Below are 23,868 nucleotides of genomic sequence, written 5' to 3' on the forward strand. Positions count from 1 at the left end.
ATATGAGTGATGTTTTGTTATTAGAGACTATATAATTAACGAGTGATGTTCTGTTATTAGAGACTATATAATGAACATGAGTGATGTTTTGTTATTAGACTATTATGAATAGGGATGGGTACCGAATTCTGTACTTTTAAAGGTACCTACCGAAACACGTCGGTACTACCGAGTATCGATTCATGTGAGATCCAATTTTCAGTTATTTATTTAGTTAGTTTACCGCAAAACGAAACCACACGTTAAGCGGTTCAGCTTGTGCAAACCAAGCGTTAGCACTTTGTGTGTGTGTGTGTGTGTGCGCGGTATAATTTTTTTTATTTTCATCGGGGGGGGGGGGGGGGGGGGGAGCTAATAATATACTCGTTATCACCATACATAATGCTTATATTGAAACACGTTGACATTAGGGCCGTTCTTTCAACCTAAAAGTGCACTTTCTTCAACCTCGAAACTAAATTCCTTAGCAACCCGTGTTACCAAGTAAACAAATCACAGAACGGTAGCCAGTTAGTAGGTATCAACGTTAGCTCCCGGAACGGTAACTAGTTAGCCAGCACCATCCAGGTATCAATGTTAGCTCCCGGAACGGTAGCTAGTTAGCCCGCACCATCCAGGTATCAACGTTAGCTCCCGGAACGGTAGCTAGTTAGTTAGCACCATCCAGGTATCAACGTTAGCTCCCGGAACGGTAGCTAGTTAGTTAGCACCATCCAGGTATCAACGTTAGCTCCCGGGACGGTAGCTAGTTAGCCCGCACCATCCAGGTATCAACGTTAGCTCCCGGAACGGTAGCTAGTTAGCCCACACCATCCAGGTATCAACGTTAGCTCCCGGAATGGTAGCTAGTTAGCACCATCCAGGTATCAACGTTAGCTCCCGGAATGGTAGCTAGTTAGTTAGCACCATCCAGGTATCAACGTTAGCTCCCGGAATGGTAGCTAGTTAGCCCGCACCATCCAGGTATCAACGTTAGCTCCCGGAACGGTAGCTAGTTAGCCCGCACCATCCAGGTATCAACGTTAGCTCCCGGAATGGTAGCTAGTTAGTTAGCACCATCCAGGTATCAACGTTAGCTCCCGGAATGGTAGCTAGTTAGTTAGCACCATCCAGGTATCAACGTTAGCTCCCGGAATGGTAGCTAGTTAGCCCGCACCATCCAGGTATCAACGTTAGCTCCCGGAACGGTAGCTAGTTAGCCCGCACCATCCAGGTATCAACGTTAGCTCCCGGAACGGTAGCTAGTTAGCCCGCACCATCCAGGTATCAACGTTAGCTCCCGGAACGGTAGCTAGTTATCCCGCACCATCCAGGTATCAACGTTAGCTCCCAGAACGATAGCCACGTAACCCTCTGCTGGCGCGTGCTGTGCTCTACAATCAACTCAGTGTAATAGCAGTCTGTGACGTCACGGTATTGAGAATCATACCGGCGGGATCTCGAAATACCCTGGTATACCGTCATACCGCCCAAGCCGAGTGTGTGTGTGTGTGTGTGTGTGTGTGCGCAAGTTTGAGAGAGAGAGAGATACTTTACTTACTAAGTGTAGTAAGATGACGGAGGTCAGCTAACATACGCTACACCATAGATATATATAAACATAATTATGAGCTACACTGCCCCAGAGCCTTCTAAAAAGATTCATTATAGCAGTGCAGGCTCTGCACTGCCCCGGGTGGGAGACAACCAAACGTGTCGTGGAGACCCGCCCAACTCTGCCTCTGATTCGCAGACTGTGGGTGGGGGAATGTGATTGGACCAAAGCAGAGTTCAGTTGACAGACAGTGGAGCAGTTGACATGCAGAGTGACAGAGACACTGCTCCTGCTTGCAGTTGCATGTTGGCGCTGTCTCGCAGATAATACATATGAAAAGAATAATTTGATATGTGTGTGACTGACTGTCTGTGTGTATATATATTAGGGCTGACCCCTATTAGTCGATTAGTCGACTAATCGGTCGAAAGGAGCCGTAGTCGACTAGCCAACCTCTTAGTCGAATACACCAAAAAATATATATATATATAATATAATATAATCATTCTTTCCAAAAGAAAAGAGGCCTAGAAGCGTGGCTAACACTAATGACACGCATACCAGAGGCTAACTGCCTACGAAAACAGGCACAGAGGCACTGAAAGAGGATTTCACCCATCTAATGAACACACTAGACTAGACAAATATCAAGATGTATCCATCAGTAGACCAATTGCATGCTTTTGCAGAGGACAAGAAGCCTTCAGTCGACTCCTTCAGACATTAAGCACAGCCCAAATGGAATGATAAAATAAAAATAAAAAAATCTTTTGAAAAAAATATTATACCTTTTTTTTGTTGACCAATTTTTGCCAATCATAGTCGACCATCCAAATCCTTAGTCGGGGACAGCCCTAATATATATATATATATATATATGTATGTGTGTATGTATGTATGTTCTAAATAAATAATAATAACTTTATTTGTATAGCACCTTTCATACAGGGGATTGCAGTTCAAAGTGCTTTACATCAGTAAGATGTAAATAATAATAAAGTAATAATACATTATTTATTTATTAAATATTAAGTTTGGATTTTTTTTTTTTTCTTTTTTTTTTACTACTGAGGTAGGTAGATACAATTTTTAGAGACTAAAGTACAGAAAAAAGGTACCGTTGGGTACCGGTATCGATTCACAGGTACCGGTACCGTATCGGTTCAAATGTGAACGGTACCCATCCCTAATTATGAATATGAGTGATGGTTTGTTATTAGAGACTATATTATGAATATCAGTGAAGTTTTGTTATTATTAGAGTAGGGCTGCACGATTTTGGGAAATAATCTAATTGCGATTTTTCGGACAGATATTGCGATTGTGATTAAATTTGCGATTATACTTTTTTTTTTAACAGCCCCACAGAGGTTTATTGTAAAATGTGGCTTGCATCTGGCCTACGCAGTGGGTCTTTTCAGGACACTGAGCCTGAAAATGTTTCTTTTTACCTGGGAATCCATACTGGTACCCAACGGTACCTTTTTTTCTGTACTTTACTCTCCCTCTCTGAAGTCTACACTTCACAACACACAATCTAAAACCCCTTACCTCCCTCTCCCAAACCGATCTTGTATCTAAAATTTGGGACTTCCTGGTTAAATAAAGCAAAAAAAGAAAATTGCAATTTTTTTTTTGCGATTTGATAATTGCATCATTCCAAATCGTGATTTCGATTTAAAATCGATTAATCGTGCAGCCTTATATTAGAGGCTATATTATGAATCTGAGTGATGTTTTGTTATTAGAGGCTATATTATTAACATGAGTGGTGTTTTGTTATTAGAGGCTATATTAACATGAGTGGTGTTTTGTTATTAGAGACTATATTATGAATATCACTGATGTTTTGTTATTAGAGGCTATATAATGAATATGAGTGATGTTATTAGAGACTATATTGTGAACATGAGTGCTGTTCTGTTATTAGAGGCTATATAATTAACATGAGTGCTGTCCTGTAGGTGCGTAGCTACATCCGGGAGCAGAGCTCCAGGCAGAGGGCCCCCAGCACCCGGGACAGCTGGAAGAGGAGCGCCCACAGCAGCACCAGCACCAGCGCCCCCAGTGGAGCCAGCAGCAGCAACGCTAGCATGGTCAGCTCTGCTAGCTCCTCTGCTGGGTCCACCGCCTCCAACTCTGTAGCAGGTATGATGGTCAGTCAGTCAGCCATCAGAAATGCTTTTGAATCAGGTTTTTTTTTTTTTTTTATCAGTGATTCAAATCGACACATATTGTGGTACTGGCACAATGCTTGACATATAACATTTAATTATTTTACATTTTGTAATATTTTGATATAATGCTAATGTATTGAGTTGGATGGGTGTGGGGGGGGGGGTTGTTTGATTATTATGTATAGTGTTTCGTATGTTTGTTATTGTTGGTTTTATTTTTAATTATGTTTGTTTGTATTTATTGTTTTTTGTGGACCCCAGGAAGAGTAGCTGTTGCCATTTGTAGCTAATGGGGATCCAAATAAACTTCAACTTAAACCCCTAATCTTTACTAATGCCCTTAGTAAAGATTGTATACCAGTATTATAATAACTACTAGTATCATACCAGGCATTATAATAACTACTAGTATCATACCAGACATTATAATAACTACTAATATCATACCAGGCATTATAATAACTACTAATATCATACCAGACATTATAATAACTACTAGTATCATACCAGACATTATAATAACTACTAGTATCATACCAGACATTATAATAACTACCGGTATCATACCAGACATTATAATAACTACTAATATCATACCAGACATTATAATAACTACTAATATCATACCAGACATTATAATAACTACTAGTATCATACCAGACATTATAATAACTACTAGTATCATACCAGACATTATAATAACTACTAGTATCATACCAGACATTATAATAACTACTAATATCATACCAGACATTATAATAACTACTAATATCATACCAGACATTATAATAACTACTAGTATCATACCAGACATAATAACTACCAGTATTATGGATGGGCGTGAGTAATCGTAGCTGTGAGAAAAATCCAAATAAAAATAATCGAAATTATAAATTTTTATGAAAAGAAATATATATATATTTTATATTTTTTTACACATCTTTTCACATGTATGTGTAAGATTATAACTGTTTGTTGGTTTCCTTACACATATATACGTGAATGAACAAAAATAAGTAAAAGAAAAAAATGTATTCTAATATTTTCTTTTTTCTTTCTTTTCGAGTAATACACGATCAATCGAGTATAGCATGCGATCAATCGATCTGGATTTTTCTTTAAAATGCCCATCCCTAACCAGTATGTGTTGCCTACAGGTGGACCAGCCTCAGTCTGTAGTGGAGGCAGTGTGACCAACATCAGCAGAGCTCACAGTGATGGGAACCTGTCTAGTGCTGCTGAGCGCATCCGTGACTCCAAGGTAAGGAACCTGTGCTTTATTAGACATTATGGTAATAATGACCCCGTCTGTCTGCTTTATTAGACATTATGGTAATAATGACCCTGTCTGTCTGCTTTATTAGACATTATGGTAATAATGACCCTGTCTGTCTGCTTTATTAGACATTATGGTAATTACCTGTCTGTCTTCTTTATTAGACGTTATGGTAATAATAACCCTGTCTGTCTGCTTTATTATACGTTATGGTAATAATAACCCTGTCTGTCTGTGCTTTATTAGACGTTATGGTAAGGACCTGTCTGTGCTTTATTAGACGTTATGGTAAGGACCTGTCTGTGCTTTATTAGACGTTATGGTAAGGACCTGTCTGTGCTTTATTAGACATTATGGTAAGGACCTGTCTGTGCTTTATTAGACGTTATGGTAAGGACCTGTCTGTGCTTTATTAGACGTTATGGTAAGGACCTGTCTGTGCTTTATTAGACATTATGGTAAGGACCGGTCTGTGCTTTATTAGACGTTATGGTAATGACCTGTCTGTGCTTTATTAGACGTTATGGTAAGGACCTGTCTGTGCTTTATTAGACGTTATGGTAAGGACCTGTCTGTGCTTTATTAGACATTATGGTAAGGACCTGTCTGTCTGCTTTATTAGACGTTATGGTAAGGACCTGTCTGTGCTTTATTAGACATGGTAAGGAACCTGTCTATCTGCTTTATTAGACATGGTAAGGAATCTGTCTGTCTGCTTTATTAGACATGGTAAGGAATCTGTCTGTCTGCTTTATTAGACATGGTAACAGGGTTCCCACGGTACCTGGAAAACATGGAATACATTTTTTCATTTTCCAGGTATGGAAAAGTCATGGAAACTGAGCAAAAGTGAACACTTACATGGAAATAGAAACAGTTGTCCTGGACAATTGTATTGTATGATGTGTAAAATAGTAATAAAATGAAACTATTGAGCACAAAATTAAGATGAGTTTATAAAAACCCTCTTGGCATCCTATATGGTATGTTGGAATTTTATGCAGGCAACTTGGTGATATAGTTTCGGATTGGTGGACTTCAGGAATAATAACGTTACTCGCGATCTCAATAGAAGGCTCAAATACATGCATTTCCCAGCCAACACGGGAGCCTTGACATCTACAGTCTGTCTTGTTTTGGATGAATGAGTAGAAATGAAAAACGGAAATCTTGTTTTATTAAAGTAGTTTTGACATGTGATATAGATAAAGATATTGTTTCATTGTGTATTGATTAACTTTACATTTGCGCTTCATTACTTTACAAAAGTTATACTGGCACATGGGTCTAATACAGCAATGGATTATGGGTAAATGCAACGTTAAAGCAGTGCCAATGTAAGACTGACTTTACATTAAACAAATGACAATAATATAGTATAAAGTAGGGTATTATTTGGACTAAAGAATGGTGTTGTCTCACCCTACTCGCATGTTGAGGGAGAGCACCATACATTATACACTGAGAAACCACGGCCGAGAGTGAGCTCTCCGGGAACAACCCCACTTTGCCCGACATTTTCTTGGGAACCGTCTTCCGGTCTGACATCCTCTGCTAACAGTCTAATCTACACTGCTGCCACCTATCGTCACAGAGGGGAATTGCAGCCACTTTGTATAAATAAAAAGAAATGGGGAAATACGGGAAAATATTTTAACGGGAGGACGGCGGGAGAGAAGTTTGAAATACGGGACCGTTGAGAAAGGTATGACGTGGAGCACAATCTTGCTAGCCAACATTCAGTTTGCTAACTAACTAGCTAGTGTTGGCTAGCTTGCATTGCTAGCTAACTACCAATACATTTTCACATTAGGCTGTGACATTACTTCTATACTAGTTGACATGAATAGTCTAGTCTTGATACATTTTGTAACATTCATTCTTATATCTACTTTTAGCTATTTTGGGATTTTTCGTTTTTCTTCTTAAAAAAGATTATACTACTAAATAGGAACATTTGGGGTGAGACATTTTTGAAAAATCATTGATCATGCCTAGACTGATTCTATACATCTATACTGTTAAGCTAAGCTTACTAGTGGGGTTTCTGTACTGAGGAACCACAGGGGAACCAGCCTTATGTTTTCCCTTTTAGGTTCATTAGTTTGATTTACAAAAGAAGAGTAGGCATACTACCCCTTCTACGTAAGACTCATAATCTAATAAGACTAATAAATAAAGGAAAGAGGGAGGAGGAAGAGAAGAGGGGCGAAGATGAAAGAGGAGGAGAAGAGAGTAGAGGATGACAGGAAAAGGGAGTGGAGATGAGTTGAGAAGAGTAGGAAGAGAAGACGGGAGCAGACACAAGAGGGGAGGTGTGGAGAGAAGAGGACAGGATGAGATAGGAGAGGAGTGGAAGAGAGAACATATATCAATCCCAGTGCTCATGTGTTTCAAAGTTCCAGTTCAATAAATAGTTTTTCATCTACAGCTTGTTGCATTATTTCATCCATTGATATTATCAATAAGACATAATCTCTAAGCATTTACAATGTAGCCTTGACTGGCACATCTTTTAAATCAAGTAAGTAGTCAGGTGTCCTAGGGGGTTGTGTGTGTGGGGGGAGGGGGGCACGGATGGGGGCGGAAAGCTTCAGGGGCCTATAGATCATCACTCAATATGGTACCTGGAAAATCAGGAGGTAGCATGGAAAAAAATGTCAAGGCAAGTGTGGGAACCCTGGGTAAGGAATCTGTCCGCTTTATTAGACATTAATTTACATCATGAATTTTCAAACACAGGACTGATTGCCACAATACCATCAAGGGGGGAGGTACAGGTATGGTCAGGGTAATGGAAGAAAGGCAATGCAATTAAATCTGAATATAAAAATATGAAAATAAACGGTGTAAACAATATAATTAACCCTCTCTCTCACTCTATCTCCCTCCCTCTCCCCCCTCTCTCTCCCACCCTCTTCTCCCCCCCTCTCTCTCCCACCCCCTCTTCTCCCCCCCCCTCTCTCTCTTTCTCCCCTCCCTCTCTCTCTCTCTCTCTCTCCCCCTCTCCTCCCCCCCTCTTTCTCTCTTCCCCTCCTCTCTCCCCCCCCCATCTCCCCCCCCCCCCCCCTCCCCCCCTCTGCAGAAGCGCTCTAAGCAGAGGAAGCTCCAGCAGAAGGCCGTGAGGAAGCGTCAGATGAAGGAGCAGCGTCAGGCCCGTAAGGAGCATCTGAGCGGCCTCTTCCTGAACGAGGAGGTGCTGTCGCTACGCGTCACGGAGGGGGAGGGCCACACAGACGACCTGCTGGACGTGCTCATGTGACACCAGTGAACCAATCAGTGCTCCCTCTACGCCTGCCCTCTCTCGCCTCTCACAGCAATGCGACGCCACTCACCCAGAAAGCTAAACTACCGCCAACGCAAAGACAAGAGAACATTTCCTGTTGAGGCTTTGGCCACGGAGTTCGGTCACAGTGGAAGCACGAGCAATATTAAAAGTGCTCAATTTCCATATTACATAATGTTACTAGTAGGAACTAGTCCATAGCTCGCCCATGATGCTAACGCAATGCTAAGATAGACACGTTAATAGATTCTGTGGCTGCGGCCTGTAACCACCGCTAACGCTACGACAGACGGGAAAGCCTCTTGAGCCTCCGGTAGAGAAGCCTAGACAGTCTCTCTGGCTGCTAAGACACATTCCAATCTCATGCCTCAATGATAACACGAAAGCTAACTCTTAACACGCGGCTAACGCTAACACACATAATGTGAAAACGTGTAATCACCTGTGGTAATAGCTCACGCCCGGTCCTCAAGCTAATGCTAAGTCACTGCTAGCGGCAGTCCGCTGGTGCACTGTGATGCTAACGGCAGTCCGCTGGTGCACTGTGATGCTAACGGCAGTCCGCTGGTGCACTGTGATGCTAACGGCAGTCCGCTGGTGCACTGTGATGCTAACGGAGCGTTCGCTCAGAGTCTTATCGAGACGTGTTCTAAAAGTCACTTACCGTATATAGCCGGGTAGAACCACTGCTGCTAATCCAGCTTGACTCCTGCTACAGATTAATCTCCGCCTCCTCTCCTGAGTTCCTCCAGGTCGGTCTATAGGGGGGAGCTCTATAACCCTATCTCTTACGGACGGGTTCCCAGCTACATTGAACCGTCGTCTCTGTGCGTCTACGTCTGACTTTAATTATTTTCCGAGGAGTGTCCGTTTGTTGTACAGGGCTGAGGACGTGTCCGTCTCCGCCACGGTTGTCTCTGTTTTGACGGACGAGAGAAGTTCAGAGAGGATGAACTTTTGGAACCGGCGGATACGTCGCATGTCCGTTTGCAAAAATATGTTCGGTTCCAATATTAAAAACCCAAACCCAATGTACAGCAACGCCTCCCCTCTGTATTATCTCCGTTCTGTGATGGGTCAATGTAGCCGGGCCCATCCGGGTCGCCGTCGGTTCCTCCGGGTTGGACCGCGGGTGTTGGACTCGGAAGCTGTAGCCTCCTGCTCTCCTTGTCAGGCAGCCAAGTGTCCAGCAGAGACTCGACTTATTATACGATACGGGAGAGACTAGGAGGATTTCAAAGGAAGTCGACATTCATTACATGAAACACTTAAAAGAGGAAATGTGCAAAAAAGAAAAGTGCAGGAACAGAAGATGGATGAGAAGTCGGTCTGTCTGCTTACTGTCATGGTTCCATTAACCCCCGTAAGGCGTAGTGGGAGCACTGAAGCACTGCATGTCTAATCATCATCATCATCACTCGGCAGTCGGCAAACCTCTTCACGACTGACTTAATTAATTTACAAACACTACTTATTTAACAAAGAAGTTGTTAATAAAAAATAAATGACCTGCTCTGTAAATAATAACCGAAGGGCCCAGTATTTCCCTCGTCGGTTTCAGATTCTAATTTTACTTTACTTCATTTTCATTTTCTCTCTTACTTGTTTGATCTGTGCATTGCCAGTGACGTGTGAGCTTTGAGATCTTGTACAATGTACCAATAAACCACACCGACCTTCCACAGCTGGACCCGAGCCGCGTTGTCACAAGTCTGTTCACTCTGCCTCCGTCTTTATGATCTTGACTTAACCCTTTCACTACCACACTACAGAAGGTTAACCTTTCACTACACACGGTTAACCATCTGTAGTGTGGTAGTGAAAGGGTTAACCTTCTGTAGTGTGCTAGTGAACGGGTTATAACCCTCTGTCGTGTAGTAGCGAAAGGGTTAACCCTTTGTCGTGTTGTAGTGAAAGGGTTAACACGATTAGGTAACAGAGTCTAGGGCAGTGGTTCTCAAACTTTTTACACCAAGTACCACCTGAGAACGTAGCTGGCTCTCCAAGTACCACCATATGACCGGCGTTAAAATAGTCTATTCAGCTATGCACAGTTCACACAGGAGGCAAATGTATTCCCGATACCATTATTTATTGTTAACTTTTGTCAGACACAGCCACAATTTACAAAGAGATAGCACTAGAACTACGCTTCCACACAACTCATCCAATGCAAGGGGCATTGAGAACATAATAACTAACATTCTCACATAGCAAGTGAGAAAATTAACAACTGTATTTCAGCAAATGTACTTAATTCTCTCTCACTCTCACTCTCTCTCTCACACAGCAAGCAATTGTCCGTCATTCTCTCTCTCACACACACAATTTTGTTACAAAAACTTAATTTCCTGCATTCTGGTGCAGGCATTTTTGAATTTCTACCCTTTAAATGCCAGTGTTTGTGATGGGCATCACAAATTATTGTAAAAAAGAAGAAAACACATATTCAATACATTTTTGAATGTTTTCTCTACCACAGAGAGCACGCGCTGATTGGCGGAGAGGGGACGTCACTCCACATTGGGCCTAGCCCCTCCCCGTTGACCAAGCTCGGTTGAGACGTGCGGTTGGAGAGAAGGTCGCAGCCAGGAATTGATTGATTGAAAACTTTATTAACAGATTGCAGAATGGGTACAATACAGTAAAATAGTTCCCCAACCCTAACCTCTATGGTTGAGGGCCTGTTGCTTTGTTACAGGAAGGATTACCAGCCCCGACTCTCACTCTAACCTTAACCTCTCTTAGATGAGCGCCTAAACCTAACCCTTAACACTTTATGAGTGCCAGCGACGAGATTTCTCATTAGTTCATGTCAACCGTTCAGTGCCAACGACGAGAGATATCGTTTATTTTTTTATTATCGATTTCCATTCATTTTTCATCAATCTAGCCTCACATTACCAGTGGGGATCTGTCTGAACTCAACCAGGGAAAATACCGCCCCCTATCGTCTCTCCGGATGGTACTGCACCCCTTTGGATTGGATTGAATGAAACGCATGGAGAAAAAAGTCCTGCTTCCACATTTTACTTGTCAGACATGTAACTGGAGACGATCGAAGTCATCGCCCACCACCAGAACAGCGGAAAATGTGTGTTTCCAGTACCCAGCGTTGGATCAATAAAAGCGATCGATATTTGGAATGGCGATCAGGAATTGGAATAATCTTTTTGGAGAACATCTGATCTGAGGTAAGGAATCTATTTGACCAGTCTTGGGATAATCGGAGCTATTTTCACCTATATATCAGCGTGTGCCATATGTGTGTGTCTGTGTGCGATCAGGAAATAAAATAAGTACACATATACTATCGATAATCTAGCGTTTATTTGAAAACGATTCATAAATAGGCCGAAAAATGACAACGTGTTTTGTGTATTCCAGTAAAGGGCGTTTATCACAGAATCTTTATTTTCTTCTGAAACTTTCATGAAACTAGCGTTTTTCAAAATGGTATAAACAGAAATGAACAGATTAAAAAAACAATCCGTTTCAACAATGTTGACTGCAAACAAGTCATTGATAAGCGACGGCAATATTAGACACAGCCATAATTTAAGATATAGTTTATGCGTTCGCAAATATGAGAGCTCTATCATTGAAGTGGGTGTTGGCACGCAACGGGGTTCCGGGGCACCGGACCGGTGGCACTCAAAGTGCTCTCTGGCTGCCAGTGTCTAGTGAGGGAATTGCTCCGGTGCTGCAGCTGGAGGCTATTGGGTTAAGGACACCTCTAAGTTTAAAGCCAGTCCCTCAGTCACACATGCAGTCTGACTGTGGCTAGAGGAGAGTGTAGAAACAGAGACTTGTCACGTTCTCCCATTCTTTGTTCTTTAGTTTGTACCAGTATTTCATTGTTAGAGTAGTCTTTTGGGTTAAACACTGGTTTTGGTGTCTGTTTGCACATAGGTTGCGTCCCTTTGAGCCAGGGTCGTAACAGTTGGGCGCTCATCCGGGAGTGAATTTGGAAACAAATACCCCTAGAATTTGTTTGGTGTTTTTTTTGTTTTGCATGGTGTGTCGTGGTGCTCGTTACATGTTGTGTAACGTGGGGGCTTGAGCCGATCATCAAACAGGTGAGTATGCCCTTATTTCTTTGTAATTTGATTTGACTACTTATATGCTGTTAAAATATATAGTTTAGTGGACACCACATGTAGGTAGGGACATTATTTTCTGGTTGTTTGTTAGCTTCCTGTGCACCACTTACTCCTGGGGCAGTCATAGAAGTGATTAGTACCATCTACTTGTCTTGTACCATACCATATACTTGACAGGTGGATGGTCAATATGATCTTTGGCTGGTAGCAGGTGTGGTTGAAGAGGGTTAGGTCTACAGGGCGTTAGCTTAAGGGTAGGTAGGATAGGGTGCCAGAAAATACAGGTAGTGTGGTAGGGCCTGATGTAGTTTTTTTTTTAGGGTAGACATGTGGTGGGCCGTTTGACTGCAGTTTAGATGTAGAAGCTGTAAGTAGTAGTCAGGTTACAAGGGGCACCTGTTTGAATTTGTTTGTTGTGTTTTTTTTTTTTAGTGTAGCTCAGAGTTTGGATGGCCTACCTGTTAGCACCTGACCTCCTGCGCATATGACACATCTATTTATTTCAGGGTGTTTTTTTTTATTTTTTTGCAACCTAGAAAGGTGCGCTCAGTAGAGCACACATTTCCACCACGTCTCCTTGTAGTTATTAGTATTGGCATTAGCATGCTAACGCTAACAAGGGGTCTTCAGTGGTTCTTCAGTGTTTCTTCAGTGGTTCTTTAGTGGTTCTTTAGTGGTTCTTTAGTGGTTCTTCAGTGGTTCTTTAGTGGCTCTTTAGTGGTTCTTCAGTGGTTCTTCGTGGTTCTTCAGTGGTTCTCAGGTAAATTGTGTGTAATGTATGCTAGGGTGTTTTTGGTGACAAGTGAGCAGGTTGTGGCGCTGGTGCAGTAGGGATGGCTTCCATAAAGGATTTTGTTGATCACCCTTCTGATGAGGTGTTGGAAAGGTTTTCCAAGGAACAGCTTCTGGAGCTTGCTGTGCACTACAAGGTGGAGCTTACTGCCAGTGAGAAGCGTTTGAAACCAACTGCCTTGGGTGCTTTGAGGGCTTTGCTCGTTAGGGAGCACGTGCTTGCGGCGAGGGTGGAGGAGCCTCCTTTGTCTGACGTGTCTCCGCTACTATCTGGGGTGGCGGAGGGTGAGTGGAAGCTTAGAGAGTTAGAGTTTAAGGAGAGACAGCTACAGCAAGAGCGTGAGGAGAGGAGAGAGGAGCGTGAGCATGAGGAGAGAGTGAGGAGAGAGGAGCGTGAGCTTAAGGAGCGTGAGCTTAAGGAGAGACAGCTACAACAAGAGCGTTACTTGAAGGACTTAGAGCACGAACGTGTGCAGAAGGAGCTTGATTATAAGCATGCTGCCTTGCAGGCGGGTGCTCTGCATTCAGAGTCTCGTTCCGGTTTTGATGTCTGCAAGAATATTAGGATGGTGCCTCCTTTTTTTGAGAAAGATGTGGATAGGTATTTTCCCCTTTTTGAACGAGTGGCAACCACATTGAAGTGGCCTGATACAGCCTGGACGCTGCTGCTGCAGTGTGTTCTTGTTTGTAAGGCGCAAGAAGCGTATACTGCTCTGTCCCTTGAACAAAGTGCTGACTATGAGCTTGTTAAGGCTTCCATATTGAGGGCTTATGAGTTGGTCCCCGAGGCCTATCATCAGCGTTTTAGAGGCTGTCGCAGGTCGGAGGGACAGTCGTATGTTGAATTTGGAAAAGAGAAGGAGAACCTGCAGCTTAGACAGTTGATTATCTTAGAGGAATTTAAAAGATGTGTTCCTGATACCGTTTCCACTCATCTAAACGAGCGTAGGGTATTGAAGATAGGCGACGCCGCTGTCTTCGCTGATGAGTTTGTGTTGACACACAAGTCCGTTTTTGTGGAGGAATACCGTGTTGAGTCCAGGGATAGGCGTCCTTTTCAGGGGGGCCGTTTCCCAAAACCTGTGTCTGCTGGTCAGTTAACTTCACCTCCTAGGCGGGGTGGTTCTGCTAGTGCATTCCCAGAAGGGATTATATGTTTCTACTGTAAAGAGCCTGGTCATATCGTTGCTGGGTGCCCGGTGCTTGAACAGAAAAATGTCAGAACGGTGGCTCTGGTAGAAACCGTATGCAGAACACAGATGCCAACGTTAGAGGGTGATGGGGAAAGTATCAAACGTGTGGACAAAGAGCTCGAGGGTTCCTCAAGATTTATGATGGATGGATTTGTTTCCCTGACTGATGCACTAGAGTCCAAACATGCTATAACAATTTGGAGAGATACCGGAGCTTTTCAGTCCCTCATTCTGGAGGGGATTTTGCCGTTTTCAGAAAAATCTTCTTTGCATTCCGGTGTCGTTGTTCGTGGCTTTGGAGGTGGATTTGTGGATGCATCTTTGCATGCGGTCACACTCAACTCTCCCTTAGTATCAGGCAATGTTGTTGTGGGGGTATGTTCTCACATTCCCATAAGAGGGGTGTCCTTCATTCTAGGGAATGATTTGGCTGGTGACAAAGTGCTGGCTACTCCAGTTGTAACTCCCATTCCTGTGGTTTCTGAGGTCCCTAATGAGCTGACACAGAAACATCCAGGAGTGTTCCCTGTGTGTGCTGTGACACGGGCAATATCAAAGGACAAAAGTGATGTTGTTGATACTTCGACTTGTGATATTACACTTAGTGACACATTATTTGTTGAATTGAAAAGTGAACCTGTTGAGAATTTTGGAAAGCACACTGTGGATGTACCTCTGCATAATGATTCTCTTGATTGTGCCTTTGTGTCAGGCCCGGTGGTGGAACCAAAGTTGACATGCGTGCCGGATATGCATGTGGCAGGAGATGATCTGGCAGAGCAGTGTCTCAAGGTCTTCCCAGCCTGTACGGTGGCTGAGGCCACGAACTAATTGGAGGATGAGTGTGGGAAGGATGCTATGAGAGATGCTGTTGATTCATGTGACACCGTTCTAGTTGAAGAGGCTACAAGGCCTGGCTTAGGCTGCCAGCCTTCCCACAGTAGCTCTATTGTTCCTGTATTGTACTTGTGGGCAGGGATGGTCCCAGTATGTCAGTTGATTATTCTGACATTGATTCACGTGTTCACCCTGACTCTCTGCCATGCACTAGGTGTGCTAATCAACCTAGTTACCTGTGTCCTGTGGAGCAGGAGCCGCCTTCGCGACCTGGTCTGATGAGTGGCAACCATTTTGATCAGGACAATGTTATTTTGTGTGATGCCATTTTGGATGGTATTCCAGACGCTTTTGTGACTGATGTATTGCCATGTTCCAGGGACGGTGGGGCTGTACCTGAGGCGGTGCATCCTACTCTGGATGTTCACGGTTTGCAGTATCCTGAACTACCAGTGCCAGGTGGGATGGATATGGGCGTTGTGGTGGTATCAGAGATCTATGGTTTTTGTTCTTCTGTGTTCTGTCCTGTTGAGCGCAGTGAGCTTAGCTCTCATATTGATTTTGGTTTGCAGTCTATTTTTGACAGGTCGGTATCGGTGGAGGGGCCTGTTGAAATGGAGCTCATATGTGATAAGGTCTTGGTTTGTCGATGGGGTCCTAAGTCTTACGCCTCAGTGGAGGAGGAGCCTGCCCCACTCCAGCCATATAACGCAGTGGAGGAACCTTTTGTGAGGTCTTGCTTGCCCGAGAGTCGAGACAGGGTTGTTTTTTGTTTTACACAGCATTGGCGAATGTTCCACAGTGGGGAGCATGCGACACGGTTGATGGTCGTGTTCGACAGGGGCCGGCCCGTTATCGCTGTTGTGGTAGTGGCCCTGACAACTAATGGGTCACAATATTTTTTGTTTACGGGTTTGATGTGTAGTGGTTGCCTCTTGGGCATGCCATATCCGGATCGCATGAGTAATAATGGGGCCACATTTTTGTTCGCATTGCTTAATTGATAATTTGGTGTATACTATGTCCTGCAGTCTATGTGGTGCTACTATATTTACTTCTAAATTCCTCCAGGATACTGATGCTTGGGGATCAAACCAGGTTGTCAGTGGTCTTAAAGTGTACGCCTTAAAATAGTGGAAAAAATCTGGAAATGACATACCTCCGTCGGCTTTGTTTCTCTGTGCGGTGGATCTTTTTATACGTGGTGGTTTGTTATTCCAAATACATTTGTATGCGGAAGAGTGTAATTTTTTGGAGGGGGTAAAGGTAGCATTGAGCTGATGAAGTTGATTCTAGGTAGGACGTCCATCTTAACTATTGATTACCCGTGCCTGTAATGAGTTTTTATGTTTCGACCACCTGTCAAAGTCGTATTTGATTTTATTTTGGATTTTTATGTAATTGTGCTTCACCGTTTGGCTTATGGTAGGGAATACTTCCACTCCTAAACATCTAAAGTGTTTAACCATCTAATGTCTAGTGTATAACCCTCTCTTCTGGGAGGGTTATATTTTTTTTTGCAGGGGCGTTAAGTGGAAGGAAAGCCGACTTCGGCCAGTTTATCTTAAATCCCGATAAATCGCCAAAGTCCTCTATCAACTTGAGAAGATGAGGCATTGCGGTGTTGGGGTTTTGCATAAACAGTATTACGTCGTCCGCATATAAACTAATTTTATGTTGTGTGCCCTTGATTACGATTGGTTCTATGGATTGGGATTGTCTTATATATTGTGCTAAAGGTTCTAATGATAAATAGAAAAGTCCGGGACTAAGAGGGCAACCCTGTCTAGAAGAGCGTGATACCGGAAAGATTTCGGAGGTGATTATACCTGTTGTAATCATGGCCGATGGGTCTTTGTATAATACTTTAATCATATCAATGAATCCTTTTCCTAACCCCATCCTTTCTAATACTGCCCATAGATACGACCATTCCAACCTGTCAAAAGCTTTCATTGCATCCAGGGATAGCATCGCCTTAGGTGTGGTGTCGTCCTTGTTGGCGTCTAGTACGTGTAGTAATCGTCTTATGTTATCAGTGATCAAGCGGCCTCTTATGAAGCCAGTTTGATCCGGATGAACTAAAGACGTCATATGCTTTTGAAGTCTGATGGCTAATACCTTAGAGTACAGTTTGATGTCGGTTCCGAGGAGGCTTAAGGGTCTATAACTTCTTTTTTAAGGACTGTTATGAGTGCAATATTGTCGTTCTTATGAAAGTTCCCCTCCTTGACTGAGTATAAAATCATATTAAGTAATAGGGGTCCAATTATGTCCCAACATGAGAGGTACATTTCTGGTGGGATACCGTCTCTTCCAGGGGCCTTACCACTTTGCATTTCGGATATGGCCTTCCTGAGTTCCTCTAGTCTAGTGTGATCGGTGTTTCTAACTGTTTAGCGTCATCCTCTGAAAGTTTAGGGAGGTTAATTTGATTAAGATGTGTCCATTTTGTTTTGATCGAAGGTCGTTTCTGATTTATACAAGTTGGAGTAGAACTCCTTGAATGTCGCGTTTATTTTTTTAGGTTCTGTAACAAGTCCTTGTTGTGCTTTAATGGTAGTTATATCTGCAAATTTTGCGTTAACTCTTAATCGCATAGCCAATAGGTGACTTGGTTTAGAACCTTGAGAGTACTGCTGTTGTCTTGTGCTACGTATTTGTATTTCAGATTGTTGTTTATATATGGCGTTAATCTCTCTTTTTAGTACATTAACTTGATTTTCCAGTCGAACCGAGTCGTTGTATTGTAAAGAAGTAAATAACGTAGAGTAAAGCGTTTCCAGTTCAGCCAGTTTTGAGCATCGATTCTTGCGTATTTTGGATGAAAAGCTATCGTGAAATCCTTGATCATACCCAGGCCCGGACTGGCCATCGGGAGCACCGGGAGTTTTCCCGGTGGCCTGGCCTGCACAGATAAAAAAAAAAAAAAAAAAAATTTGCCAGGCCATTGTTTCTAGTTGTGGCGGCGGCGCGGCGCGATAGTTAGATAACCTAGGTGGGTGGGGAACAACCAGGATTTCACTGTCTGCAACAGAGTTGGAGAACTATCTGTTTGACTCCCTCACGCGGATCACACACACACAATGGAGCCGTGCTGCCGCTTGTGATTGGTGGAGGCAGGACCAGGCGATACAACTGATTGACAGCGGAGGCGGCGAATGGAATGGCACACTTTTCTGAAGGGAGTTGTTAAATCTGACATTACAAAAAACTATATGTGGTGGTTATGATTGGGGCTGAAGTTGAATAAACAATTTATGAAAGAGAAAGTCAAAATAATTCCAAGATAATTCAAAGATTACACACCTTTGCCACATTGGCTACAAACATAATCACTGCAAGTGCAAAGTTATCAAAAAAAATAAGAATCTGATCAGACACAAGGGTTAAGTTGTTGTTCCCTTTCTAATTTCCTCAAAAACATCTAGTCTAGTTAATGTGATCAATTCAATATTATTTGACAATTGATGCTTTTTGTTGGAAATTTCAGTCAGTGAGCTCATACTTTGAGCTCATTTTATAGTTAAAATTATTGAGACAACGCAATCTTCTGTCTTCGTTGTGCATGCATGCGTGTGCTCACCACACGCGATACATGTGTCACTATTCTGGCAGTGGCTACTGTTATTATAGTATTGTAATGAAAGGTCTGTTATTTAATGTTTGTGTAAAGGGCTATTTTAACTGTTGATGGGTAGTGCATCAGTAAAGTGAATATGGTTTTGTGCTCTTGCTCTGTTTGAATAGGTGGAGAGTGGTTAACTGTATATAATTAATAGTAAATAGAAAAATATGTTGTGCTCTTTCTTTTTGAAGGTGGAGAGAGTAGCATTGCTAGTGCCACAACAGTTTTATTTGAGGTTCATAACAGTACATTGTACTAAGCAATTGTTGGCTCATTAGTTTGTGATTCACATGCACTAAAATTCACCAGAATGCAGGAAATTAAGTCTTTGTAACTAAAAATTTCCGGGTGGGGGGCCCCCAGACCCCCGCTTAAAAAGTGACCTGATTGGGGCTATATTTCGCGCTATATCTCCCGGTATGAATTATTTCCCCAGTCCGGCCCTGATCATACCCTTTACCGACATCCATAACATTCTGGGGTCCTGCACCGAGTTCGCATTCTCCAGTAGGAATACTGAAAGAGCTTCTTTGAATTGTGTAATGAATTCCTTGTTATTAACCAGCATCGAGTTAAATCGCCATCTTGGGGCTCGGGATGATAGTATACCAAATGATCCTTTTAGGAGTAAATAACAGTGATCTGATAATGCATTGGGTAGCCATCTACACGTTTATAGAGATTAGGCTCAAAGGAATTCATATAAAAAATATATATATACATTTTTATATATATATATATATATATATATATATATATATATATATATTACATTTGAGCCAAAACGTCACTTACGCCTTTTTTGCACCAACATTTTATTACTTTTTCTTTGTTCTTAGGGAGTAAGTGACATTCAGAAAATATGTGATACTGGAACAGAGACAGAGTAACAAGCCAAAATAAGTATTTTGTTTATTTTTTAACATCATTAACAACATTGTATATATTAAAAATATATATATTTGATTTTTTTTTTATCCACTTTTTCTCCCATTTTTTCTATATTTTCTCCCATCCCAATTTCGTATCATCCAATTCAACCCTCCCCTGTCACGAACGCTGTTTCTTGCCTCCCACAAGCCGGCTGCAATGTGGACTAAGTCATACATAGCACAAGTCCCCTCCGGTACTTGAGGTAACAGCAGTCGCATCTTTTCACCTGCGCAGCTCTATCTCTCAGTGGCGAGGAGTAACGCGTGGGAGGCTCACGCTGCCCCTGACACTTCCTGATTCTACTGCGCAGGCGCACCAACCGACCTGTAGGAGTCGCTGTCCACAACGCCCGATCCCCACCCATCAGTTTCCCACCCCCTAATACGGCCAATGTGTATTAGTATGAACGACCAGCTAAACTGAAAGCAATGTGGAGCGCTGGGCGAGCCCAGCGTCTCCGCATTCGTGGCGAGTGCCTTGCCACGTAGCCGCCCAAAAATATATATATTTTAAAACATTTTGTACCATTACTTTATGTATGTCTTTACTTATATAAATTCAGTTAACCCCATGTAAGTAACCCCAGGAACCCCATGTTATTGACTGTCATTCTCACAGTTTAAATGTTTGAATTTTTTTTATATGAATATATATTTTAAAACGGTTTGTACCATTACTCTATTATTATTTAATTATATCAATTAGTTAACTTAGCGCCCCGCCCCATTCTACCGGGCGCACTGCCAGCATGTTTCAGCTAGAAATATGCGCCAGGTGGACGCTGGCCCTTAGTCTCCTTGCGCCTATAGTGCCCTCTTGTGGAAACAGTTACAGTTACATGCAATCATACATAACATCTAACTTCAACAGGAACACACTGTTACAACTACTACTACTACTACTACTACTACTACTACTACTACTACTACTAATAATAAAAGTATCATTATACTTATTATTAGTATTATTATTGGTATTAGTATGATTATTATTAAGAAGAAGAATTATATTATCAAAACTATAGGACAGCCAAACCTGTAGGCCCATGATAAGAGATGTGCAACCAGGGTGGGTTTTGACTGTCTTACAACAACACTATTGTGCATAGCCTTAAAACAACAAACAGAACTGTGTGATGTGTCCTGATTCAGTCCTGAAACTAACAAATAAGTTAAAGTGTTGCAGTCAGTTACCACCAGCAGCATAGAACAAATAACACTCACAATCAAGAATGGTGTCTGGAAGTTTGAGAACTGAACATAATGATTATCTAACATTGAAAGCTATAATTAGTACAATTCCAAGATATAATTCTGATTGAACTTTAAAAAAAAATCGTCACAACTGAACGAGAAACACAAAACGCTGGACAGCGCCCGTGGTCGAACACCCGGCCCGGAGGAGACGGGGGGGGAATCGAACTGGCGACTAGAATGCCGGCGAGCAGCATTGTGTCACATAGTATTGAATCGTATAGAAGTAACCACTGAGCTAAACCAGCGCGACAGGACAGACAGCAGAACTCCTTTTAAACTCTGACAGGTGACGTCACGGGGGGAGGGTCTCAACCTCCAAGGCACAGTCCTATGCAGAGGTGAAACACCTCTACCCCACGTGACTCATAACTGTAACTAAAACTGACCTCCATGACAAAATAACTTTGAATTGCATGTACGTAATATCACAAACCACCAAATATTAAGCTTGACTGAACATTACTCAATTAATATGCAGTGATATAGACCTAGTTATCAGAAAAGTAAACTATATCTAATCTCACATGGAAAGCTATTATATAGTTATACAATTTCAAGATACTATTATGTACTCCTCTCATTCGTGATCCTAGTGCGCCATCTACTGGGTGATAATAATAACACAGGGACACGGCTGATGGGCTACTGTTTCAACCATGGTCACAACACTTGGCAACATTTCAAATGTTTAATCATTAAATTAATGATATGACGGCAGATAAGGGTATCTGGCAGCATCATCTCAGGTAGACTACTGATGCTTCAAATCACCAATATTCTACAGAAACCTTGTATCTTCAAAAGGCTACAGCTTCAGGTCTGACCATGTCAGCTGTCAGTAGAGGAGATATGATACGGCTTCTTCCAGACACAGACTAATATCAAGACCAATGAGTCAGGGTTTCACCTACTTGATTGTTATGAGAAACTCCAAAATAAAATCTCACTGGAATCAGACATGAATGATGAATGAATGAAAACTTTATTTAACACATTGCAGAATTGGTACAATACAGTACGGCTCAATACACACAATTGTTAAGGGGATGCAGACCAGAGAAAGACTTTCGTCTTGTTTACATCAGGGTCCCCCATTTTTAATTCATCATATGACATACATGACATACATGACATACAGGTAGACAGTACTGTTACATCTAGACATTTATGACATACCAGAGTACAAAAAAGAGTCTAATCAATGGTCAATGGTCTCTAACTACACACCCTCAAGACCCCTACGCTCTGCATCTTCTGGCCGCCTCAGACCTACTCCTATCCGAGGTCCGGGAGGGTCATCAAGGAGAAGTCGCATATTCTCAGTCCTTGCCCGACAATGGTGGAATGAACTACCCACCCCAGTTAGGACAGCAGCCGAAACCCGGCCAATCTTTCGCCGTCGACTAAAGACGCACTTCTTCAACCATTATCTGAAATTTAAAAAAAGAAAAGAAAAAAAGAGAATATTAACCCTAACTAACCTTACTGTCATGCACTTGTCCTAATATACTAACCTACACTGTCTGTAGCACTCAACACTTTGATGAACATTGTTACTCAGCTGATAGAGTTGTGCCCTTCCTGATGACTTGTCGTACAGAACTTGTAAGTCACTTTGGATGAAAGCGTCAGCTAAATGACTAAATGTAAATGTAAATGTAAATGTGCTTTTCAACAGTAAGCCTGGTTACTGAATGAAGTCAAAAGGAAGGAAGGAAAATGGGGGACCCTGATGTAAACAAGATGAAAGTCTTTCTCTGGTCTGCATCCCCTTAACAATTGTGTGTATTGAGCCCATTCTGCAATCTGTTCATAAAATGTTCAATCAATCAATCAATCAATCAATCAAAGTGACATAATTTCCAAAGTGCAAAGCCAGTGGAGGAAATGTATAGCCGACTTGTATACTACTACTACTACTGCTACTGCTACTGCTACTATTACTATTACTACTATATATAACAATACTACTACTAATATATACTACTACTAATATATATAACAATCAAGTGTCGTCCTTTCTTCCTTCCGAGGGAGTTAACGGCGATCATCCTTGTAGGAGTGTACATTCCACCGCAAGCCAGCGATAGTGCCGCGCTCTCCAGACTTCACGATGAGGTAAACAAACTCCAAGCCGCGAACGTTAACGCCGCCATTGTAGTAGTGGGTGATTTCAATAGCGCCAATCTGAGAGAGGTTTTGCCTGACTTCTATCAGCATGTGACTTGTAACACCAGAGGCGGTAACATTTTAGATCACTGTTACTCGCAATTCAAGGGTGGATACAAGGCTCATTCTGCTAGTGGCTTTGGGAAGTCTGATCATGCGGCCATCTTTCTTTCTCCAAAGTACAAACAAAAAATCAAGAGCACACCTGTAGTCTCGCGAGAGGTGCAGAAATGGGATGTGACGTCAGAGGAGACGCTCCAAGCTGCGTTTGAGTGCACAGACTGGGGGGTGTTCCGCGACACACATAACATTAATGTCTACACGGAGACAGTGCTGGACTTTGTTCGTACTTTGGTGGAAGAAACAATCCCCACTACCACAATTAAAGTTTACCCAAATCAAAAACCCTGGGTAGACAAATCCGTCCGTGAAGCTCTGAAAGCGCGCACCAAAGCATACAACGACGGCCTGGTGGCAGGCAACATGAATGACCACAAGGTGGCGCGATACAACGTAAGGAGGACAGTAATAGAGGCAAAACGGCGCTACAGGGATAAAATTGAACTCCAGTTTGAACAGGCCGACTCCAGAGCTATGTGGCAGGGGCTCAAAACGATGACAGACTACAAAGGCACCTCCCTCAAACTGAACAGTGACATCTCCTTAGCAAATGACCTCAATACC

General features: G+C 42.4%; 1 protein-coding gene across 1 annotated transcript in view; it reads left to right on the forward strand.

Moving 5' to 3' along the window:
* The window catches only part of fam199x (family with sequence similarity 199, X-linked), a 28,290-nt gene extending 18,322 nt beyond the window's left edge, over positions 1-9,968 (forward strand). The window contains exons 6-8 of the mRNA XM_084331790.1: positions 3,499-3,682; positions 4,869-4,972; positions 8,073-9,968. Coding sequence (XP_084187916.1) covers positions 3,499-3,682; positions 4,869-4,972; positions 8,073-8,249 — 465 coding nt within the window. The 3' untranslated portion in view covers positions 8,250-9,968. The remainder of the gene's footprint in view (positions 1-3,498; positions 3,683-4,868; positions 4,973-8,072) is intronic.
* Positions 9,969-23,868: the final 13,900 nt, after the last annotated feature.

The sequence above is a fragment of the Notolepis coatsorum genome, assembly GCF_963971535.1.
Source record: "Notolepis coatsorum genome assembly, chromosome: 16".
Lineage (NCBI taxonomy): Eukaryota > Metazoa > Chordata > Actinopteri > Aulopiformes > Paralepididae > Notolepis > Notolepis coatsorum.